General features: G+C 32.9%; 1 protein-coding gene across 1 annotated transcript in view; it reads right to left on the bottom strand.

Moving 5' to 3' along the window:
- Window positions 1-1,267: 1,267 nt before the first annotated feature.
- Window positions 1,268-24,489, bottom strand: part of LOC132715401 (exostosin-1-like) — a gene marked incomplete at its 3' end in the record, with an annotated part of 60,077 nt that continues 36,855 nt past the window's right edge. Inside the window, 2 exon segments of the mRNA XM_060698397.1 lie at window positions 1,268-1,394; window positions 16,078-16,152. Of these exon segments, the coding sequence (XP_060554380.1) occupies window positions 1,268-1,394; window positions 16,078-16,152 (202 nt within the window).

Here is a 24,489-nt window from a genome sequence, read left to right as displayed (position 1 = left end):
ATAAAAACAAACAAATCAAAGCTTAACACAAGCCTTTTTTTTTCAGAACTTTTGAAATTGGTTGTGCTCAGGTACCCGCTCATATCCAAAAGAATGGACATTAAGACACACTTTCCTCCATCAATATAAGCTACCATAAGCCACTCCAAACCAATTTTAATGCTGCAATTTAGTCAAAATATTTTGATATCCAATTCCCATCTAGGTCAGAGCTCTCATGGAGGGTTGACAATTTCCATAAGCAAAATAGCTCAATATTTCAACTTATTATAAATACAGTTAGTTGGACTACTACAAAATGCATATATGCATGACCGGAAAAGCTGGTGTTGTTGGTGTTGTTTTGATTTAACAATGCAGTCAAAAGGATCATAAACTTTTATGGCAAAAACAATGATGGCATAACACAACTTTAGTAATCATTTAAAACAGTTTTACAGATGGATTGTCAGTAAACAAAAATGCAGGACGCTTAAAAGTTATATGAAATTTTATTCCTGAGATAACATTCCATAACAAATTCTGCCCCCTAAACCAAGCAAAATCAAAGCTAAATCTCTAGAATTTCAGCACATTGTCACTGCAGTTTAACATAGCATAAAATGTGAATAATCGTTGACATTATTTTACAATGAATCTGCATAGAATAATTCCATACATTCTGTTTTATTATGTACATCTGTCATAATATAAGCATTACTGGAACAGAAAATGTCAAACAATGATGTTTATTATAATCAATATGAAATTCTGCACGCAAAGAGTCATATTTCTACATATTCCTAGTGACCTAGTCATATGCCATATTCAACTCGCACACGTTTTGCAAATAAAACCTTCCACATGCACAGCAATGACTTTTATACTTGTTAATTATAAATGTCAAATGAGAATAAATTTAGTACTGAATTATAAGGGTAAAAAATATATATGGTAAATGGATATAATTCTACATTTACAAACATGTATGTATGTAATTTTCTACATTATATATCCTCAACTGAAAATTTCCATAACAAGCAAATACATTAAGTAAAGTAATGCCCTTATTCCCTTAATTTCTAACCTTCAAATTCATAAAACAATGTATTAACTTAAGACTGAAAACCAGTCTCAATCATGCTCGCATCTCATTGGCTCATTCTTTGCACAGATTTAAATTGAACCAAATTGGCAGAGCATCATTTTTAGACTGGTTTGCTGTCATTGTTTACTGAATAGTTGAATAGTATCCTGCTGGCTAGATTATAAAGGGGCCTCAACTCACCTGAAACAGAAGCCGTTCATCTGCCCATAATGCTGCTTTATTCCAGTTGATGACTTCCGAGAATGGTAGCTCCCATCCGTTGCTTAGCAACACGGGAACACATCCAGCCTGTAAAACTTCTAAAAATCTGAAATGAGAAAATATGGCAAATAGAAGCTATTTTACAGGCGACAGTTTCCAATTAAACCCTTTTACCAGCCACCCAGCTATTTAATTTATCCTAACGACAGTTTAATGGTAAAACAATATCTGCTCGTGGCTGTTTTATACATTTTGAAATTAGCCTAAGGAAGCAGAAACAATGGCTCTTCTCTTGCAAAATTGGACTGCAAATAACAATGGAAAAAACAAACAAACAAAACTTCAGAAAATCAGAATTCCCTAAAATAAAACTTTTTACATTATGGTGACTTAAACAATTCCCAATTTTAAACTGATATTATATTTTGTAAAGAGCCTTTGGCAACATAACAAACCAAGACAGACTCCTCTTTTTATAATGCTAAGCCTGGCATATTTTAAATTGATGACTGACCAACTCCAAACTGTCATCATTCTGTTGTTATACAAGGCACTTGATAATACCAGGAACCAACAAGTTTTACTTATTACTATCCCTAAAAATCATCAAATGGTTTAGTCTATATTACAAGACTGGAAAGTCCCTATAATATCTTTAGTCTGGTACAGAGTTAAATGGTGCTAATTATAGACAACACAAATCATTAATTGATTCAGACTGAGGACAGCAAAAAATTTCTTATCTACCATGTATTTGACAAGTCAGCATTTGTCTATCTATACAGCTTCTGACAAACTATTCTCTGATATGCATTTCTTGCAAACATTACGTAAGACCTAAGAGGAATAAAGCATGATTGATGTAAAAACCTGCGTCTGTAATGAAAATCATTTGAGACGATAACATCTATGATAAAACCTTGCTAGATGTAACTTTGACGTAATTATCTTTCGGTGCACTACAAACAATTATAGCATCTGCCAAACGTGTCAGTTCACAAACTTGTTCTTGATGCTTGATTTTATCTTGTGAAGAAAAAAACCTTTCTCTTTCTTTTAAGTTTTGTTTAGTCAGCTTGATTAGCTAATAATAGAGAAAGTATGGGGTTTGTAATCCAGAGGTCACCGGTTTGGTCCTGTTGCGATGCCAAATTTCTCTGTGACGCATTGTGACAAATGGTCATTTATCACTCACCTTTTAGTCGGTAATAATGTGAGATGTGAAGTTGGTTATTTTTATATGCTGAGAAATTGGTTACTACTGGTTAGTTATCCATGAAAGCTGGTTTGGTGGACTGGATGCCAAGATACAATCGAAGAAATGCATTGAAATCCAAGTGAAAAACAAGAGAAAAACAAAAAATTCCTTCAAAAACTTTAAAAAAAATCTTAAATTTACAAAATACCAAAACTGGAAAGGCCCAAGATTGTTTTAGGCAAAAAACAAAACAGGCACATTGGTAGAATTTGACACACCTTCTGAATTTTAGAATCTGAAAACTTTTAGCTTACTGGATTTTCGCCCAAAAAATATATACCACTTTGAAGTTTAAGTTGCTTCGAATTGCTATGTATTTAAGGACATTGCCAAGAAGTTGGATACAATGGAGTTCCAATACTAACTAACCATAGACCTTTAAAATGCATGTTCTTTTTTATTTCTTTAATCAAATTAGATATTAAAACAATTACAATATTACATTTTTTATTTTCTGATCGCAAGATCAGTAAATACATAGCTAACATCCACGGTCTAACACAAAATTTCCTTACAGACCTAACAACGCAAAGTAGTTCTCACTCAGAACTGCTTAAAAACCAGCAATTTAAAAGAAAGAATAATTTTTACTGTAGGCATTTAACGAATTACAGTGCATTAAACGTTTAGAGTAGTCAATAGAAATATGAGGTTACAATCACAAATTTCGCAGATGAATATCTTTTTTACCCAATGAAAAATGTTCGGCTATTTCCGTAAAGCTTAATCAATGAAAATGCTATTTTTAGCTATGTCGATTACCGAATACTCCAGAGCGTAGTACACAAATAAATCTGACTGTCGAGTAGTGGAATATATACATGTCGTACTGTTTTGTCGAGAAGATTTTCGGTAAATTTTATGATTTTCATCAGTGTTAAACGTGAACAAAATACCTCAAAATTAGTAAGGATTACAAACACGAAATGGAAATTCTCAAATTAGAATTACAATGTATTTGTTTTTATTCAAGCTACATATGTATTACTTCACCGTGGTGCAGAGGTAGCGCGCTCGTTTAGGGTGTGAGAGGCCAAAGGTTCAAATCCTAGTCGAGGCAACTTTTTTTTTAAGTGTCTTTTTTAAGGAAGTAGCCACGATATGCAAGGATAAAGTGTGGCTGTCATAATATTTGATGCAACTCTAGTCATGCAAAATTCCATATGTATCAATCTCAAACTGTTATAGACGCAGTCGCTGCGTAAGATTAATTATAGTATATAAAAATAAACTTATACATGAAAATACATACAGATAGTCAGTATGATTTAGATTGCAAAGATCAGAAAATACCACAGAGGTTGCAGCCCTTTGATTTTTCAACTAGTCCCTAGAAATCAACACTAATGAAGTTATCAATTTTGAAACAATTAGTTCCGTAGATATGTTTAATTTTCAGACTTCGGCTTTTTCTATAATGGTGGTCTAAGCAAAACAACAGTCTTTTCTCTAACTTTCTTTTCTTTTGCTCTTTAAAATCTTCATTTCAACATGCTTTTAACTTGTCATAAAACCTTTAGAAGTGTCAAAATTCTGACATTACATCTGCTTTTTACAACAAAAATCAAGCCTCAGATTTTTTTTTAAACAAAATTTGTAAAATTAATGGAAGTAGTGTTTTGTCTTTCTAGTTAATACAAGTTAAACACGAAAATAATTGCTTTTTGCAAGATAGAATATAATTAATTTCCCTTTCTTTTTCAAGAAAAACAAAACAAATGATTATGATTGTGCAACTGTAGAAAATTTCCAGAAGTTTTTCTTTTCCTTTTAATTTTAGTACTGTCTTTAAGCAGTCTAAAATGTGAACATATTTGATTGGTTGTTTCAAAAAGCAATTTTGAAATTACCCAATGACGAGTTTGCAAAACAGCAGACTTAACAGTACTTCATTTCTTTTAAAGCAGAAGTTACAGCTTTCTATGTATGCCAACCTTTTTGGTTATATTTCATAGCCTAAAATTTTTTATAAAATTAAATGTTAAATATTTCTTCATTTCTTTGAAAGATTCATTATCATGTGTCTAATTTTTTCACTAAGTTATATAAGAAACTGTTGCATTAAACACTCAACATTCTGAAAATGAGTTATCATTATTAGACAAAAACGATCTGGAGGAAAGAAATAACATTTTTGCAACGCCCAGACTATAAAATTCCGACAGCTATTCCTCGACAGTTGAACATACACAAGAGACGACATTAAATAGCAGCCTACAGGTTGCAATAATAAGAATAGATGCTGACTTAAAGGTACAACATTAATAATATAGTCTCTAATCTAAAGTGTCACTGCCGAAATCTCGCCTCCCAATAAAATGCACAAGAAAAGCATTGATGCAAAGCATCAAAGGGCGACGCCAAAAGAATTTGATCCAGGTTTGCACCTAAATACTTAACAAAAGATGTGTACTTTATGGCAGTACCATTTCATGTAACCTGGAGGCTTGGCCCAGTTTATGTTGAAACTTAAACCAAAAAGAATAGACTCTGTCTTGCCAAGATGCAAAGACAATTTATAGTCAATAAACCAATCTTAAGATTTACTTTACCAGATACAAGGATACCTGAGTCATCATCATATAATGACAGGCACAAGTATCACACCTGGGAAGAAAAAATATGACCAGATTAATAAAAAATCTGTGTTCATCTTAAAAGTGTCAAAAATCAAAAAAAAAATGTAAATAATGACCCCCTTTAAAAATATACTATTAACTTAAAGTATATTTTTAAAGGGGGTCATCATTTACATTTTTTTTGGTTTGTGACACTTTTAAGATGAACACAGGTTTTTTTTATCAATCTGGTAATATTTTTTTCTTCCCAGGTCTGATACTTGTGCCTGTGCATATAAATAAAAGCTCAATATTGCTTATGGTTGCAGACATGTCAAACATAAAAGAGGACCTAAAATGAACATCAGGGGGACACCATAGGTATTCAGAGAGAAGGAGTACCAGCCACATTCACCAGCTGCTATCATAGATAAGAACTTGAACCATGCAAAGAATGTCATTACATATGGCAGATGCTTGAAGAGATGAAGAAGGAACGAAAAAAGAACTTCTTCATGTGCAGTTTAGTGTGATCAACTGTACCAAATGCTTTTTGTAGATTTAAAAGTATCAAGCAAAACTGCCTTTGTCCATTTCAAAATTAAATGCAATCTATTAAATGAATCAAACATGTGTCAGTTGAAAAACACCACTTCTAAACCCTGACTGAAACTGCCTGATCATGACTCGAACCCATGACTTTCAGAAGACCAACTGAGCCTATCCGGCCGGCTACACATTTTCTCTTTAATAATGAAACAGTTCTAAACCTAAACCTTTTTCCCCACTATATTGATTCATGTACTTTGAATTTCTGATGTTTACAGAGCATAGTGAATTAAACTCATGGTTATTTGCAGTAACAGGATGAGAAAAAACTTTCAGCTTGACCAGAACTCAAACCTGTGACCCACAGAATAATGTACCGCGGCTGTAGCGATTGAGCTATCTGGTCCCTTACACATTTTCTCCCCTAAATAGTGAACAGTTCTAAACTGTGACAGATATTTTAGATTTTTAAATTAACAGATAATTAATTAATTCTTAATTAATAAATAAGAAAAAAAAACCTTACATACTCATAGTCTTAATTAAAATAACAATTTATATAATTATTATTGTATAATTATTTACTAAAAAGGGCTAAGACAGTTATTGGTTGTGCCATTATTTATAACAGGTCAATTTGAAAGAGAATATAACTGTGCTAATACATGTACAATATCTATGATAAGAAATTTTATGAAGGCTGATTTGTATTTTACATCAAGGGCACCGGGGCAAAAAACATGAAAATGCAACAAACGAACCACTTTGTGGTAGATTGTATTTTATCATGTTTTCATCTGGCGCCCGCGGTTACTTTTGTACTTTGTTGGTTTTCATGTGGCACAAATCACCCACTATAAAATTTAGTGTACAATTTTATTCAAGGACAAGTATCAATCTACTCTATGAAAAGTCTGTTGTCGGGTTGACTCAGGAGACCTGGAGATTTGAGACCGGTGTCCCTCCATTACAAATAGATAAGGCAGAAGCTGTCCTTTTTAAAACTATGCACATGTTAGAAAAAAATTAGAATAACTATTCAGAACCATGATTTTTTGAGGCTTTATCAATTATATTGCTTGATCCAAGTTTCAGGACATTTTCAATCAATACATGTATTATCATTATAACTTTAAATGAAAGTCTCATCTCTTTAATAATAATGACATAACTGCAACTCTTTAAATTCAGAAATATTATAAGTCTCATCATACCAAATATAGAATCTACTAAGATATAAATGTATGCACATAACATTAATAATTCCAAGTTTCTTTTAAATAAATATGAAATATTGGGTATATAAAGCCAGTAAAAGTATATATATATCAATATTCACTCATCAGGGCCTCTATGCTTTTGATGACCTTACAACTGGTAAATTTTATAAAACAAAATTGTAATCAATACCTAAGATAGACAGAAAAGAACAAATAATTTAGTAAACATGAGTTACTTCCCTTGAAATAAAGAAAACATGAAACCCAAAAGAACACCCCTAAACATCAAAATTAATAAATGTTGCAGGCTCATTTTAATTATGCCATGCAAATTAATGGTAAAGTATTCATAAAAAAGTAGATGGCCATGTGACAGCAGTAATTGCAGAAAATCGGATAGCTGTCAACATCCGGATACTGGTACACTTTGTAAAAAACAACCATTCTGTTCAACAGATAAACGTAATATGGATAAAATCAATAGGATAATCGTTTACAACAGTCCATTACCTATCCTAATACTCATTTGCAGGTGAACTTTCTTCTTGTAGGAAAGTTTTGAAAAATATATAAATGAATGAGCATCAATGTAGACCACAACGATATTCGAAATCCGGGTTTAGTATTGTCAATAAAACAAAGGACAAGCTGTTAATCTGAGCCTGCAATTTCGTGAAAATAATATCACAATGCACATGCTTTTTATATAAAGTTATTAAATACAAATATAACAACATATTTGTTTACTTGATTTTTACGAATCAAAATAAATATAATTAACACAACATGAAATTAACTGCTAATAATAACAGCTCCTTCCATAGGCCAAAATAAAAAGTATTCCATATAAGACGACGCCGCTCACCGGCGTCGCCAATAAAGCATCTACAGACTGAATCATCGGGACAAAAAACTTTATTGCACAAATATGCAAAAACTGACAACATTTTCTACAAGAACGACTTCCTTCCATTTTGTGATAAATCCAGCAAAACATCATACTAAGCAGACGCTGCTGTTTACATATTTACGTCTGCACAGGGTACGTTAAATGAATTGCAGTTACAGCAAAAATGACTTGCTGGAAATTGCTTTTAAACCCCTTTGATAATAAAATTGAAAACACATAATCTTCATTTTACGTTCGTCAGGCAATATAACTAAAACAAAATAAACTTCAAACAAAAAAAAATCTAAATTTTCTCAATTTTAAAGGCTGGGCACACCCGTTTTTCTTTTCATTGGAACTTGGTGAAAAACCAATTGTATTGACTGACATTTTAAAGACAATACTGCTAACAATAATGATGCCTAAATGACAACAAATAAGATAGCATCTAGTGTGGTGCCATGACAAAAAAAAAAAGGTAGCATAATATTATTGCTTGGTGCAATAAATAAGGTATCATATAGTTTGTTACCTTATAATGGCAATAAATAAGACAGTGTATAGTTTGGTGCCTTAGTAATTAAGCACTAAATAAGGTAGTGTATAGTTTGGTGCCTTAATTACACTAAATATGGTAGTGTATAGGTTGGTGCTTTAGTGACAATAAATAAGGTAGTGTATAGTTTGGTGCCTTAATGATAATAAATAAGGTAGTGTATAGTTTGGTGCCTTAATGACAAAAGCATACACAGACTATAACTGGAGGCAAAAACATTATATCATTATTAAACAGTCACTCTAGCCAAAGTCAAACACTAAATTGAGATAGATTGGTGGTAGGTGACCTTATAATTGCCAATAACTTTGTGAAAAGCCACTTTGTTTGACTACATCGAGGACAATGTGGGAGACTATTCCGTCAGCTCTGGGATAACTTTCTGACAAAATCCCTCTAATGAAAGACTTATTTATCTATTATGATATGTAGTACATCAAACCCACGCAATTTAATAGAATTTCACTGTCTTATGAATTCTTACCCATAACCACCTGTCAATATGTATAATGGATTTGTCTTTGTTTTAAATTTGAACATGTCCATTCCAAGTTTTGGGAAATTCAGTATCAAAAACAAAAATTGAGCTACAAGGTCAGACTGCAAGCCTGGCCTGGCTTTATACTCAGTGGCAGATCTAATCTTGCACTTTGGATTCCAGCAGGATTTGGACTCTACATTCTACAACCTTCAAGAAGAAACCAGTAGAAAATTGCCAAACAGTCTACAGTTTAAGCCAATAGGATTTGTATGTTCAGAATACAATTTAAAACTTAAACTACAATGTCAGACTGCCTCATTCCTTGAAATGTGTATGACCTGCATAACACAAGAGTAAGTAAAACATTGAGTCAAATCATAAGTGACGCAACATGGTGGAGTGCCAGGTTTAAATGCGTCTGACTAGTAATCTAATATTGAAAGGATTGCTTGGTTCAAAACCCTTTCTAGGGCAAGCTGCAAGAAACTTTACACTCATTGTTTCATACTGGCTGGTTCAAGGAATGGATTCAGAAGTGTGTCTTTAAGCTAATACTGCTTCCTACACATTCGGAATAAAATAAATTCTGTATAAACTTAATCATTAGCTCTACCGTGAAAGTTCCTTTTTATCATAGTGCTTTTACAAAGCAAATTCTAAAAGGGTAAAAAAAAGGAATAAAAGTCAAGCAAAATAATGAAATCAAGATATAAATAGGACCACACAATTAACATGACAGAGAGACACACAGACAGACAGACAAATAAACCAGTTTCGTGACAGAATTGTATAGCAGACTACTATACAAGCACGACTAGACAAAATGTTTATGATCTCAACATGGAAGCGCAGGATCAGACAGGATAAATGGATAAAAACAAATTCCGATCACAAAAGAGAAACTTATAAAAACAAGAATATGCATCGTAAAACAATTTGTCATTTATTATAATCCCTAAGCATAATTTATCATGTCTGAAGTAAGACAGTGTCAGTATATTATACCCATCATAGTAATAAATGAAGATTTATCAGCCACTCTTTAACAATGCAGCAAAATAAATCTCAATTTTTTTTTTTTTAAATGAGAATTTGACTTCTATGTAACCAACTTTCCAGTAGCAAAATATTATATATATTAAGCCCTTTACATACCTGCTGAATTAGTGTAATTGATTTGCCTTGCATTAGATTGGCCTTGATTTAATTTGGAAAAATCCATTTAGTGAAAGGGATTTTAATATCAATATATCAAAATAGTGCACAAAGTAGTCAGACTTACAGCACTGGTGGAATTTCACTTTCAGTTTGGGTTAAAATGGGAGTGACATTTTAAGGAAGTGGCATGCCAGCATGGCTCTATTCAAGTAGCACATCAATATCCAATAGCACTGAAACACAGATTTTTGGTTCACTCCTGATTCAATGAGGCTTACTGCCAATACCCCATGGGTAAATTACCAACACCACCTTTGCTATCACAATACCATTTAAACATTTTTTTTCTCAACAAAATCAATGAAAAGATGATTAAAATGTAGAAATTTCAGAGTTACCAGTCTAATCATAGGCCTTGGAAAAAAGATGAAAGAAATTTTCAATTTAAACTTGAATGGCATTCTAGCAATCCAGCTTGTCAGATATTGCCAATTAACATTCTAACTGGGTTTTCAATTGAAAGCAAGCATCATGCTTATAGTTTGAAAGCTTTCATTTTTGTCAAACTTATTGAGAAAATTTTGTTTCCAAGAACAAAGTCCTAGGGAACACAATCATTGAGAAAAATGGCAAATCCTTTCAGTTTTGCAGTATCATATAGAAATAAAATAATACCATTTTATTGTTTATTAAAATTGAGAACTAATTTTTTTCCACAAGATTTTAGTAAACAGCCATTATTCATTGGCGTCCGCGCCGAAGCGCGGCGCCCCTTTATGGAATGAAATCAGATTTTGTGAAAGGGCGACAGCAACTTCTCGAGCCTTTTAGTCGGTAATAATAAAAGCCGATCATTCCGATCGGTATGAGGGTACTTGATTATTATTAATTAAAAATGAAATGTCGCGATATGTACAATGAATAGCGAACTGGAGAATTTCGCAATGCAAACATTTTCAAATGAAATAACCTTTTCCGTCTCTTCAGTTTTTTTTTATTTATCATTTTGTAGTACATAGAATGGTAAGTTGATGACCTAAATGTCTACTGTCTACCTAAACATTCCAAAAATCTATTTATAGAAGGATGTACTCCTATCGTTAATTCCCGGTCTATTTTGACCGGTATTTACTAGTGACCGGCGAATAGAAACACACGTTTATTGTCCGGTCTCTCCCGGTTTTGGAGTAGATGTTTGATATCGTTTCAGAAAAGAACCAATTTTTTACAGATAACTAAGCTTTTTTCCAAAATAAATGTTTGTCACTTAGTTTCTAACTCTATATGAGATAAAAACAATAAATATGTACAATAATTAAGCAAAAAGGTACATTTTTATGGTATTAATATGACACTATCAACTTTGAAACATTTTATTTAATTTGTTATTCGTGTTTAGTAAAGATGCCGAGGAATTTTTCAAAGTTACAAATTAGATTTTATGAATTTTACAATGGATTGATATTTTAAAAACTGATAAAGAAAAATACAAATGTACATGGTTTAAAAATAAAAAATATTATATATTGAAAGATTAACCATAATTTACTGACTTTTTCCAGTTAAGTTTTGACTTATAATTGTCAGTCAATATGACAATTGAATTCTTAAAATTTATTTTACAATTTTAATATAAACAAGAGGGCCATGATGGCCCTGAGGTCGCTCACCTGTATATAAGCCCCCCCCCCCCACCCCCAGGCCAATTTTTACCCAAGGGCTTTTATTTGTTTATTTGAACAGACTTGGTAGACACCCATAAGAAGAAGTTTCATGCTAAAACATCTAAGTTCTAGCTCATTGGGATTTTTAAAAGAAGATTTTTAAAGTTTTTACTATACACATATAGTTAAAAACAATGACACCCCTGGGGCAGGGCCAGTTTTGACCCCCAGGCCCCGTGTTCACAAAGATTTAAGGATCAGGATCAAGATCAGGATCAAATTAAACAAGAGCTGTCCGTAAGACAGCGCGCTCGACTTTTTTATTGCTTGCCAATAAAAAAAGTTTTTGCAGTAAAAGGCAATACAAGAATCTCTGTATTTTTAAAGTGAACAATGGCCATGAGCATTAAGATATTTAGTGAAGAATTATTTTACTGAATTGTGTGATACCCTTGAACACTGCAGCAAAGTTTGAAATGTTTAAGTCAAAAGAGGGCTGGTAAGAAAGAAAAAAAAACTAGTTGTTTGATACCCTTGAATATTACAGCAATGTTTTATATGACATAATTTATGGTAAAGTGAACAAGTGGATAGGAATGAATTTTTTAGATTTTTTAAGTTTTTTAGTGCTTGCCTATAATACAAAACATTGACAGTTAAGGGCCATAATTCAAATAAAATCTTTGACAGAATTACCTTCTCCTGGACATGTTTGGGAATCATGATTGTAAACAAGTATTCCAACTTTCAAATTAATATCTCAAACAGTTCAGTTCAAAAAGTGGACTGGTACTAAAAACTTAACCAAGATTCTAAGTCGATAAAAGGCCTTAATTTTTAAAACAAATCCTTGACAGAGTTACCTTCTCTTGCGTACAGATGGGGGTAATGATGTGAAATAGCATTAAAAGTTTCAAAGCAATATCTCAAAGGGTTAAGGCAATAAGTGGATTTTACCCATATTCAATGTATTTTCTAAGTCAAAAAGGGGCATAATTCTGTCAAAAACCTTGACAGAGTTATGTCCTCTTGTCTGTTGATGAAGGTCGTGATGGTAAACAAGTATGGTCAGTTTCAAAGCAATACCTCCAATGGTTTTGAAATAAAAGTGAGGTGGAACAAAAAACTTAACCAAGCTCAATACACTTTCTAAGTCAAAAAAGGGCCATAATTCTGTCAAAAACCTTGACAGAGTTATGTACTCTTGTCTGTAGATGGAGGTTATGATGGTGAACAAGTATGGTAAGTTTCAAAGCCATACTTGTAATACTTCTGAAATAAAGTGGGGTGGTACGAAAAACTTAACCAAGGTGTGACGCCGACGCCGACGCCGACGCCGGGGCGAGTAGGATAGCTCCCCTTTTCATAGAAAAGTCGAGCTAAAAACCCTAATATTCTTCATTGTTTATCCTCATAGATAAATATCTAATTATAAATTTGATAAAACTGGACCTGAAATAGCAAGTGTATGAATTTTAGAATAAATTAATTGTTAATTTTGCAAGATACGAGCATTTTACAGTTGATCCAAATATTGACCCTGATCCTAAAATTGATCCATATTTTGATCCAAATATTTTTGTATTTGTTTTGTTATTTGTTGATTTCATCCCAAAATAGTTTGTTTTCTTTGCAAATCAGCATATTTTTACAATTTGAATATTTACAATTTAATTCAACAAAACACAAATAATTTTAGTAACATTAAACAATGAAAATAAAATCAGGATCACTTGATCCTGATCCTGATCTTTTCTTAGTGAACACGGGGCCTGGCTTTTATTTGAACAAACTTGGTAGACACTCACTAGAAGATGTTTCATGCTTAATATCTAAACTATAGCTAATTGGGTTTTTTCATAGAAGATTTTTAAGTTTTTGCTATACACATATAAGGAAAATCAATGACCCCCCCCCCCCCCCCCGGCAGGGCCAGTTTTGACCCCAGGGCTTTTATTTGAACATACTTGGTAGACACCCATTAGAACATGTTTCATGCTAAATATCTTAGCTCTAGCTCTTTGAGTTCTTTAAAAGAAGATTTTTTAAGTTTTTGCGGCGGGGCCAATTTTGACCCCAGGGCTTTTATTTGAACAAACTTGGTAGACACTCATTAGAAGATGTTTCATGCTAAATATCTTAGCTCTAGCTCTTTGGGTTCTTTAAAAGATGATTTTTTAAGTTTTTACTATATGCATATAGGGAAAATCTATGACCCCCTGGGGCGGGGTCAATTTTGACCCCAGGGCTTTAATTTTGGACAAACTTGGTAGACATTCACTAGAAGACGTTTCATGCCAAATATCTAAGCTCTAGCTCTTATGGTTCTTTAAAAGAAGATTTTTTAAGTTTTTACTATATGTATATAGGGAAAATCAATGACCCCGGGGCGGGGCCAATTTTGACCCCAGGGCTTTAATTTGAACAAACTTGGTAGACACTCACTAGAAGATGTTTCATGCCAAATATCTTAGCTCTAGCTCTTTGGGTTCTTTAAAAGAAGATTTTTTAAGTTTTTACTATATGCATATAGGGAAAATCAATGACCCCCTGGGGTGGGGCCAATTTTAACCCCAGGGCTTTTATTTGAACAAACTTGGTAGACATTCACTAGAAGATGTTTCATGCCAAATATCTAAGCTCTAGCTCTTACGGTTCTTTAAAAGAAGATTTTTTAAGTTTTTACTATATGTATATATAGGGAAAATCAATGACCCCCTGGGGCGGGGCCAATTTTGACCCCAGGGCTTTTATTTGAACAAACTTGGTAGACACTCACTAGAAGATGTTTCATGCCAAATATCTTAGCTCTAGCTCTTTGGGTTCTTTAAAAGAAGATTTTTTAAGTTTTAAATATATACATATAGGGAAAATCAATGACCCCCTGGGGCGGGGCCAATTTTGACCCCAGGGCTTTTATTTGAACAAACTTGGTAGACACTCACTAGAAGATGTTTCATGCCAAATATCTAAGCTCTAGCTCTTAGGGTTGTTTAAAAGAAGATATTTAAAGATTTTTCTTTCGGTTGCCATGGCAACCAGAGTTCTGCATGGAATTAAATTCTTTGAACAATTTTTAAAGGTGACCACCAAAGGAACATTCCTGTGAAGTTTGGATGAAATTGGCTCAGTGGTTTATGAGGAGATGTCATTTAAAGCAAAAGTTTACGGACGGACGACGGACGGACGGACGGACGCCGGACGAAAAGCGATCACAAAAGCTCACCCTGTCACTTTATGACAGGTGAGCTAAAAAAAGAGTAGTAAACGTAAAAAACTCAGTATTAAAATAGCACATAAAACACAAAAAAGAGAGGAAAACAATATTCATAAAATCTGTATTTTTTATAATCAAATAGATATTACAATTATTGTATAATAAACAACATGCTCAACATGATCAACATGGTAATATAACCAGTGTCATATTTTTACTAAGTGTGAACAGATACCTTAAGAGGGGGTCTTCGCTAATAGCGATAACATAATAAGGACACTTTCTGCATTTCTTGCTTGGACGCCCTTTGATGCTTTGCATCAATGCTTTTCTTGTTATCCATTATAACGAAGCCAGATATTAACACAATATTGCATGTTTGAGCCTGTCGCTGGTTAAATCACTGGTCACATATGGCCAAGTGGATGTCAGACTAGTACTCTAAGGATTGCGATACCCATGTGGGATCAAAGCCATTGTTTCCTTCAGCAAGAAATTTAAATTCATTAAGAGTACAGTGGTTGGTTACAAGGATTGACATTGTGTCTATAAAATTAAAGCTCCTAGCTTCCTACACAATCAAACTTAAATAAATTCTATATATTTTCAAAGACAAATACTTTAGACAGATTTTTCAGGAACATTTTGTTAACCTTATAATCTAAGTATACCTACTTTTTCTTTGGTTTATTCACTGGTTCAGTTTGAAGTCTCTGTTCATTTTGTGATTCTCTTGCTAAGCAAGAAGACATCAGTTGCCCCATTGTTCACCGACAGGATTTGAACTCACAGTAGTGCAGTCAAGTGATTTTTTTAACTGACTAGTGCGAGCAAGTGATTTTTTTAACTCACAGTAGTGCAGGGCAAGTGATTTTTTGAACTCACATTTATAAGTGCTGCATGTGATTTTTTTAACTCACAGAAGTGCGGGGAAGGTAATTTTTTTAACTCACAGTAGTTCGGGGCAAGTTGATTTTTTTACTCACGGTAGTGTGGGGCAAGGGATTTTTTAACTTACAGTAGTGCAGGGCAAGTGTTTTTTTTTAACTCATAGTCGTGCAAGGGAAGTGATATTTTTAATGTAATTTGAAATCAGTGACCATAACCCAAGAGGACCCTCTTTAACAAGAACCAAAATATCCTAAGCATTTTTGTGTTAGAAAACTATGGAATAAATCAATTTTCAACTAAATGTCAAGGTCAATACATGTATCACTAAGCAAAAACTTCAGAACTCACCTGAAAGACCCTAGTCTACGTCCTCTAGGCACGAGGCAAAATGTTGCATTGTACAGTAACTTTTTGTAGTCATATCTGAAAATAGAAATAAAATTGACGTATATAAAAAGTAAAATATCATGGTAATTATGAGTTAAATACAAAGATTTTAAAGTCTACTGACTCTTAATGGCTTTACCAGCCATATTGGAATTTCTTGAAATAATGATGACACAGTGGAAAACACCCTCTCATGATCAAAATTGGTATTACGGGAAATTTCTGATCATTGGGAACAGGTATAACATTTTAACCAGTCTTTAGAAAGAATATGAAATAGAGGGATAACAATTTTAGAAGCCCTAATTTTCACTATTGTGCATGCGCGTTTAAACTTTTTAAACTTTCATTCATTAATTTAATGGTATCCTAGATCAATTTTCTAAAAATAAGTAACCAATGATATATAGTATACTCAGCTGGCTCCAGGCCCCAGCAATGATCTATATTGGTGGCATAAGCAAAAAAATTATTTCAACATGTGTTCCGAAAGTTAATTTTGGTAGTTAAAAAGTATTATCAAATATATCGACAGATAATTTCAAAGTACATAACACTTAACATAACTCTGTAACCTTACAGTCTTGTTCTATCAGTAAATACCTCCACTTAATCCTCTCCTTGACGATTTCCTACCGATTTCCTACAATATTTAACACCTTCTGAACTGTACTTGCTGAGAATTTTTAGTATTTCATTTCCCTCAATCTGAACACAGAACAATAATTTTTGCACCCTGTACACTGACTGGGAGATGCCTGCCAATTTTACGCCAAACATTGTTGACAGATTTAGATAATAATTTTTCAAACAGGTGTTACATATATAAAATATAAAGCATTAAATTACCACAGGAAAAAAAATCATTACTTTAAAACAGTAGAAGATCTATTAACACCATGATTTGGTTACCTATGATATGAACTGTTATATTTTGGAACATTTTCAACACCTCTGTCAATAATAACAAATTTTTCATCAAGTATTTTATATTTGAATATTTCAGATATAATTGTAGAGTGTATAATAATTATAGATGATTCAAAAGAGTTTACAGTTCACGCATTTAAATGGCAATTAAGCCAAGACCACTATGATGTCACTCAGTGTCCAATGTGATATCATGATTAATTATTGTACAATTAAAAATAATCAGCAGCCATATTGAGCAAAAATACAAGCCACCAAATTGGCATTTTCTAAAAATAATGATATAACACTAAAAAGTCATTTTCGAAGCTATCAAATATTACACCTGAATGTCTTGGGTTCGGTTGTTTTTTGGGGGTTTTTTTTGTCAGGAACAATATTCAAGTAGAATGTAAATGTGATTATTAACAGGGTATGGGTAGCTAAGGTGATAATGAGAACACATCATTCATTTATTTCAAGTGAAGTCTAACTGACACACTGAAATTTTGAAAAAGTGCCATGGCTTGATTCTTTGATAAATCATATAACTAAACATAATAAATCAGTACTTCAGGTGACCATAAAACAAAATATGTCAGAAAACTACTGTTTATGAAAACATTTTGAAATGATAATTTCTAAATGCTTAGTGATATCCAACATATGAAAATAATACCAAAAGGTCACACACACTTAGCCCTCATAATATTGCTATAGCCAAGAAAACTGTCAAGGAAAAGCCTAAGGCGCTATCTAGGAACAGTCAAAGTTTATAAGGAACAGTCAAAGAACAAGGAGATTTTTTTAGCTAAGGATCAACACAAAACAGCTAAGGAACAGCCTAGGATCAGTAATAAGGAACAGCCTATTAGGACAGTTTAGGCAAGTAAAGGAAAAAGGAAAAGTTAAGGAAGTCTAGAAACAGATAAGAAACTGCCAGTGAACAGTTAAGGAACATGATTCAAGTAACAAAGAACATTTACAAAACAGTTTGGAAACAGTCTAAGAACAATAAAGGAACACTCAAAGAAAAGGAACAATCTCGGAACAAGCAATGTATAGTCAAAACAGTCAAGGAATAGTCTAGAAACAGTCAAGGAACACTGGGTTCATAAAGCCTGCATGTGTCCATTTCCAATATTTTCTCCATAAATACAAACACTGCCTTTAAAAAAAATTCAAGTTACAACCTTCAAAATGATAAAGTTACACTCAATTCAATGTAATTTTTTTCTTTTCAAAACAAAATTTGATATAATATCAATTTAATTGGATAATACTTTAATAGTTGAAAAATTGGTCTTTCCTTACAAATTATAAACCGTCATATTAAACAAACATAAAGTAATATCAATAATTAAATTCCACCTGTAAGATATCGCACTATATTTTTCATCGAATATATTTACGCGTCATTCACTGCGAACAACGTATCACTGTGCATTTCCTTAGATACAATACAACTGCTATTTCATTATTGAAATTGCATGCACGCAACGCGACACCTTGAAATTAAAATTCAGCTATCTAAAAGGGAGATTTAATTAATTCTATTTCTCTCAACAATGCATCTTTATATTTAGGGTAACAATCTTAAAATCTATAAATTTGCAAGTTCAGACTAAACTCGCCAATTGAAGTATCATCCGCACCTTTAAAATGATGCTCAGCATATTTTATAACAACATGGATCACACTAAACATAAAACCAATCTGCAGTTAATAGTTACCTTTACAAATATTTCAAATCAGAGCAAAATCCATTATATAAATTAAACAGGTTGTAAGGGCTTATTAAGTCTGGATTTCAAGCCACTTTCCTCTTACTCACTCAGCTGTGGGTTTGATTCCCACCACGGACTTTGGATTCTTTCATGTGAGGCAGCTTAATTCCAGCTTACTTATGGAACATCAATGGTCCTACTCAGATGATTAAATAATGCACTTGATAAGCTAGAAAGTCAGCATGACTTTTATAGTGTTGACCCCTTTGGGTCAAGACCATGCTTCCTTGGTATGATGAGGTCCAGCCATAAAATAAACTGGGATAAGAAGTAATACCTCTTTTTTTTAAATAGAACAAAAATAAACAAAAGGTTTCAAAAAATTAATAAAAGGTTTAGACAAATTATTTTTTAAAAACTCTTTAAAATCCTGTATTAAGTATATTTAATGATAAACATACCAAAAATGTTTGCACCCAGATTATACTCTTGATTACTGCAAATGATCTAATTACTATGTTGTGATCGTACATAAGTGAAGTAAGGAGCCAATTTGTAGAACAATGCATTTTAATGAGGAGTAATGCTGCAGTAATTAGCAATTAGCATAATAGAGTGGAGTAAAGAGGAGTCTCATCAATTAGTGATAAACAGGTAGCGAAATAATGAGAGGTAGTTAGTTAAATGTAAACAACCTTCTGTGTATTAAATAATGATACTCATCAAGATAATTAAAGCTCACTTTGTCCTAATTTATTGTAACTTTTCAACCACCTCAAGGTACACTTTCATTATGCACCTGGAGAAGGCCAAACATATGTCTTAACTTTTGGTTTGTCATACCCAGGAGACCTTTAAAATATTGTGTAAAAGCTGAAAAGAATTCCGATGTAGGGCTGTCTTTGATTATTCATTATTGTGATATTGATATATCATTGATATACAATATTTGGTTCAATATTGATTCACAAATTCAAGATATCAATACAATTTAAAACCCTGATTTCTCCTTGTATTAAGCAAATATGAGCCGCATCACGACAAAACTAACATAGTGCGTTTGCAACCAGCATGGATCCAGACCAGCCTGCGCATTCGCGCAGTCTGATCAGGATCCATGCTGTTTGCTATCAGTTTCTATACTTGTGAAAGGGTTTGTAAGCGAACAGCATGGATCCTGATCAGACTGCTCGGATGCGCATCCGCGCAGACTGGTCAGGATCCATGCTGGTCGCAAACGCATTACGTTGGTTTTGTCGTGACGCGGCTCATATATGAAGAGAAAAATCAAAATCCCCTCCCTCCCTTTTTCTTGGCTAAACTGAATTGAGAATTAGACATTTAAAGGTGAGTGAGAAGTAATGATAAGAAAAGATACTTTCTTTAAATATGTTGTATTTGTGATGACTAAAACAAGCATGTGTAACACCTATAATGATACACATACACACTCCACTCTACTACAATGTAACTATTTAATTTGATATATTAATATATATCAGAGCAATATTTGGGTTTCATTATATCAATACAAAATATTCAATCAATCACAGCCTTATTCAAAGTTAATATTTGTTAATTATCTATATTTAATTTGAATGAATTCAATTTATAAGTCATCATCCCTGCAAGGTTGATGAGTATCACTCAAACCCATGACCACTAGGTCTTTTAATATTGCAAACATGTAGGATTTTAAGTAAAAGCCTCCAAAGCCCAGCGAAAAACTCACGGCCTTAATATTTTTTTTATCCAAAATAAAAAGAGACTGCACAGACAAGAAACGCAAGATAAAATTCAAACTACCTTTATATTTCTTTTTTTTTATCTAAATAAAAAAGGAGAACAACTTAATAACCTTCCCTTATATGGAACCTATCTCATCTCAGCTTACCTACTTAAGGTGCAGCGTAATCATTAAAACATTTATCAGTCTGGCAACTTTAATTTACGTAAAAATTGTCAACAAATCAAACAAACAGACAGGACCAGTTTTCACCTTCTTATCAATACAACCTATTCACGTCGTGTTTCAAACTCAACGATGATGGAAATAAAATGCACGATAAAACATAGAAAACAAACACTTCAAAAAGAAGTTTTTTTCTCTCTCCATGAAGTTTTATTTCATAATATTAAATCTTGAATCACCTTTCGCAAAGACTCAATTGTTCCTCACTTGTACTCCCAAAATTTATTTTCCTACGTAATTTATTCACTGCAATGTTTATAAATCAACACGTAACTTTTTTGTTTACCTCATCAAAATGCATGACTCATTGATACGTGTGCGACAATGAAGAAACAGTTTTCAAAACCTTTGGAAATTTTTTTTTAATTTAAAAACAAAAACCCAGGGAGAAAAACTTTAGAAACAGAAAAAAATATGACGCAAACTTCAAATGAATAAAAAGTTGTAAATGACAAACAATGGAGAACGGCATGTCAGTATTATCTTCACTTTAGATGAATCAACAACAAAAAAATTGCCTTTAGTCAAATGTTTTATTTTTATCCTTAACTATTCAAAGTCAGAGCATTTCATTAAAACATAAAGAAATATCTTGAAATTGCAAAAACTAGAAATGTGTCATCATGCCACGGATGCCCCCGCATGCAGCCAAAATTTCATATGGTGCATTAATTTTTTTTTTTTCATTTTAAGTTCAAAGCCCTTAAAACTTTTCAATGTTAACACAAACCATTTCCATACAACGTTCAAGGCACTGAAATTATTCAGTCTTAACCTTTAGAAAAAGCATATTGCATATTTGTAGCCAAAATAATGGCTAAAAGAATGAGTGCTGAAACTGAAAGTTCAAAATTTTTCCAACATTCAAGAAATATAAGTTTGTCTAAAATCATTGAACCATGACCAAATTCAAACTTAAACTGCTTATTCCTAAGATGTATCTATATTATTTTCAAAGTGAAAGGGACATAACTCTGCCAAAAAACCATCAAACCATGACCAAATTACAACTTGACCTGCCCATTCCTTTGACATATCCATATGTCAAATTAAAATTGAATATGTAACACTGTTAGGTAGATAATGAACAGAAACTGTAAATTTCATATTATTTTCAAAGTGAAAGGGGCATTACTCTGCCAAAAATCATTGAACCATGACCACATTCGAACATGACCTGGGCATTCCAAAAACATATCCATATGTCAAATTTGAGTTGAATGTGTTGTACCATTGGGGAGATAATGAACGGAAACTGAAAATTTCATATTATTTTCAAAGTGAAAGGGGCATAACTCTGCCAAAAATCATTGAACCATGACCAAATTTGAACTTGACCTGGGCATTTCAAAAACATATCCATATGTCAAATTTGAGTTGAATGTGTTGTACCATTGGGGAGATAATAAACGGAAAATGAAAATTTTATATTACTTTCAAAGTGAAAGGGGCATAACTCTGCCAAAAATCATTGAACCATGACCAAATTTGAACTTGACCTGTATTTTTTTCATGACATATCCATATGTCAAATTTGAGTTGAATGTGTTGTACCTTGAGGGAGATAATGAACGGAAACTGAAAATTTCATATTATTTTCAAAGTAAAAGGGGCATAACTCTGCCAAAAATCATCGAACCACGACCAAATTTGAACTTGACCTGCGCATTCCTTTGACGCATCAATATGTCACGTTTGAGTTGAATGTGTTGTACCTTGAGGGAGATAATGAACGGAAACTGAAAATTTAATATTATTTTCAAAGTGAAAGGGGCATAACTCTGCCAAAAATCATCGAACCATGACCAAATTCGAACTTGACCTGTATTTTCTCATGACATATCCATATGTCAAGTTTGAGTTGATTGTGTTGTACCGTTGGGGAGATAATGAACGGAAACTGAAAATTTCATATTATTTTCAAAGTAAAAGGGGCATAACTCTGCCAAAAATCATCGAACCATAAACCAAATTCGAACTTGACCTGTATTTTCTCATAACATATCCATATGTCAAGTTTGAGTTGAATGTGTCCAACCGTTCTTGAGATAATGAACGGAAACTGAAATTTCATATTATTTTCAAAGTAAAAGGGGCATAACTCTGCCAAAAATCATCGAACCATGACCAAATTCGAACTTGACCTGTATTTTCTCATGACATATCCATATGTCAAATTTGAGTTGAATGTGCCCAACCGTTCTTAAGATAATGAACGGAAACTGATGATGACGGAATGACAGAATGACGGAATGACGGAAGGACGGAAGGATGGAAGGACGGAAGGACGGAATGACGGAACAGGGTAACACTATATGCCCCGGCCATTACATGGCGGGGGCATAAAAATGAGAAAATCGTGTTAACAATGAATGTCATTCAGAGTATTAAAAATTAAGTTCTGCCTTACTTAAAGCTGAGATAGAAGGTAACCGATTTGGTCAGTTTAAATGCCTTTGATAAGAATTTGACCCTGAATATGAAATAGCAATTTTATTTTATGGGGTTTTAGGTCACACAAACTCTGCAGGCGAAAGTTCTGGCAAGTGATTCTAAGTCACTGGCCTGAACCATGCATTCATAAATCTACCCTAAATTACATAATTTCAAATCCCTCTGGTAAAATTGCTGGATGTACTTTGAACGATTTTCTTGCAGCATTTCTTTTTTTCAATTAAAGAAGTTGAGCAAATCAACACATAAAATCTTCATTAACAGAAGACCAATAAAGAAAACAATTTAAAACGCTTCCCGCACAACAACAGTATCTTTAATCTAAATAACCGATAAGTATGTTGCGTCCTCCATCGCGACAAAAACATTTTCATTCACACAGCAAATTTATATTGTGATCTGCGGCAAACTCAGTTAACAGAACAATGCAATCAGTAAATTTAACAATCACGACTCATTTCACACGATAAACTAAGATATCACTCTTTTGCAACCACTAGTACTGTATTCTTTTCAGCTCTTCTTAAATTTCTTGGCTTTATTTTGGGGGCTGGGGGAGGTCTTCATCATTTATCTGCTGCATCAGCATTGTCAATATGTCCCATTAAATGTTGAATCAAATAGTTAAATGACATTCTATCTTGTCTGTCCTCCGAAAAAAATTGAATTTTGTGAAATTTTTTTTACACTTGATACAGATAAAAAACCTTAAATATCTCTATCATTTCGTAAAAATGGCTAATTCAAGAATTTTTACTACTGTGTTAAATTAACCCAGAAATAGAGGATATTGAATGAGTGTAAGTTCAATACTGAATTTATTGCACGAGTTGATTAAAATCATATTATTTTATCTAACGAGTGCAATAAATTCAGTAATGAACTTACACAAATTTAATATTCTATTTATCACATACCAGTGTTGTATCTAGAATTTTAAAATTATGGGGGATTGTCCCCCACTCAACTGAAAAATGTGGGGGATTTGAAAAAAATGTGGGGGACATACATTTACCTTACAATATGACGTACCCAAAAAAATTTGTTTATTTCATGTTCAGGCATTTTTGACAGCTATCATCAGCTCAAAAACAGAAGTAGAAAAAATAAAATATTGATGAACACTACAAAACACACGTGAGATGACCTAGTCGGCTGCTACACGCGATTTAGTACGTATTTTAGTCATTACCACAAGTGAAAACAAACATGGCTGAAGCGTTCAAGATGCGATAAAGATAAACTGAATTAAGTTGAAAAGATCGTCAGATGAGCGACTTAGCGCATTGACTTCATTAAAATGCGCGATCT

Source organism: Ruditapes philippinarum, unplaced genomic scaffold (genome assembly GCF_026571515.1).
Source record: "Ruditapes philippinarum isolate M1 unplaced genomic scaffold, ASM2657151v2 ctg9607_1_1_1_1, whole genome shotgun sequence".
NCBI classification, from domain to species: Eukaryota; Metazoa; Mollusca; class Bivalvia; order Venerida; family Veneridae; genus Ruditapes; species Ruditapes philippinarum.
This window is presented reverse-complemented; position numbering and strand designations above follow the sequence as displayed.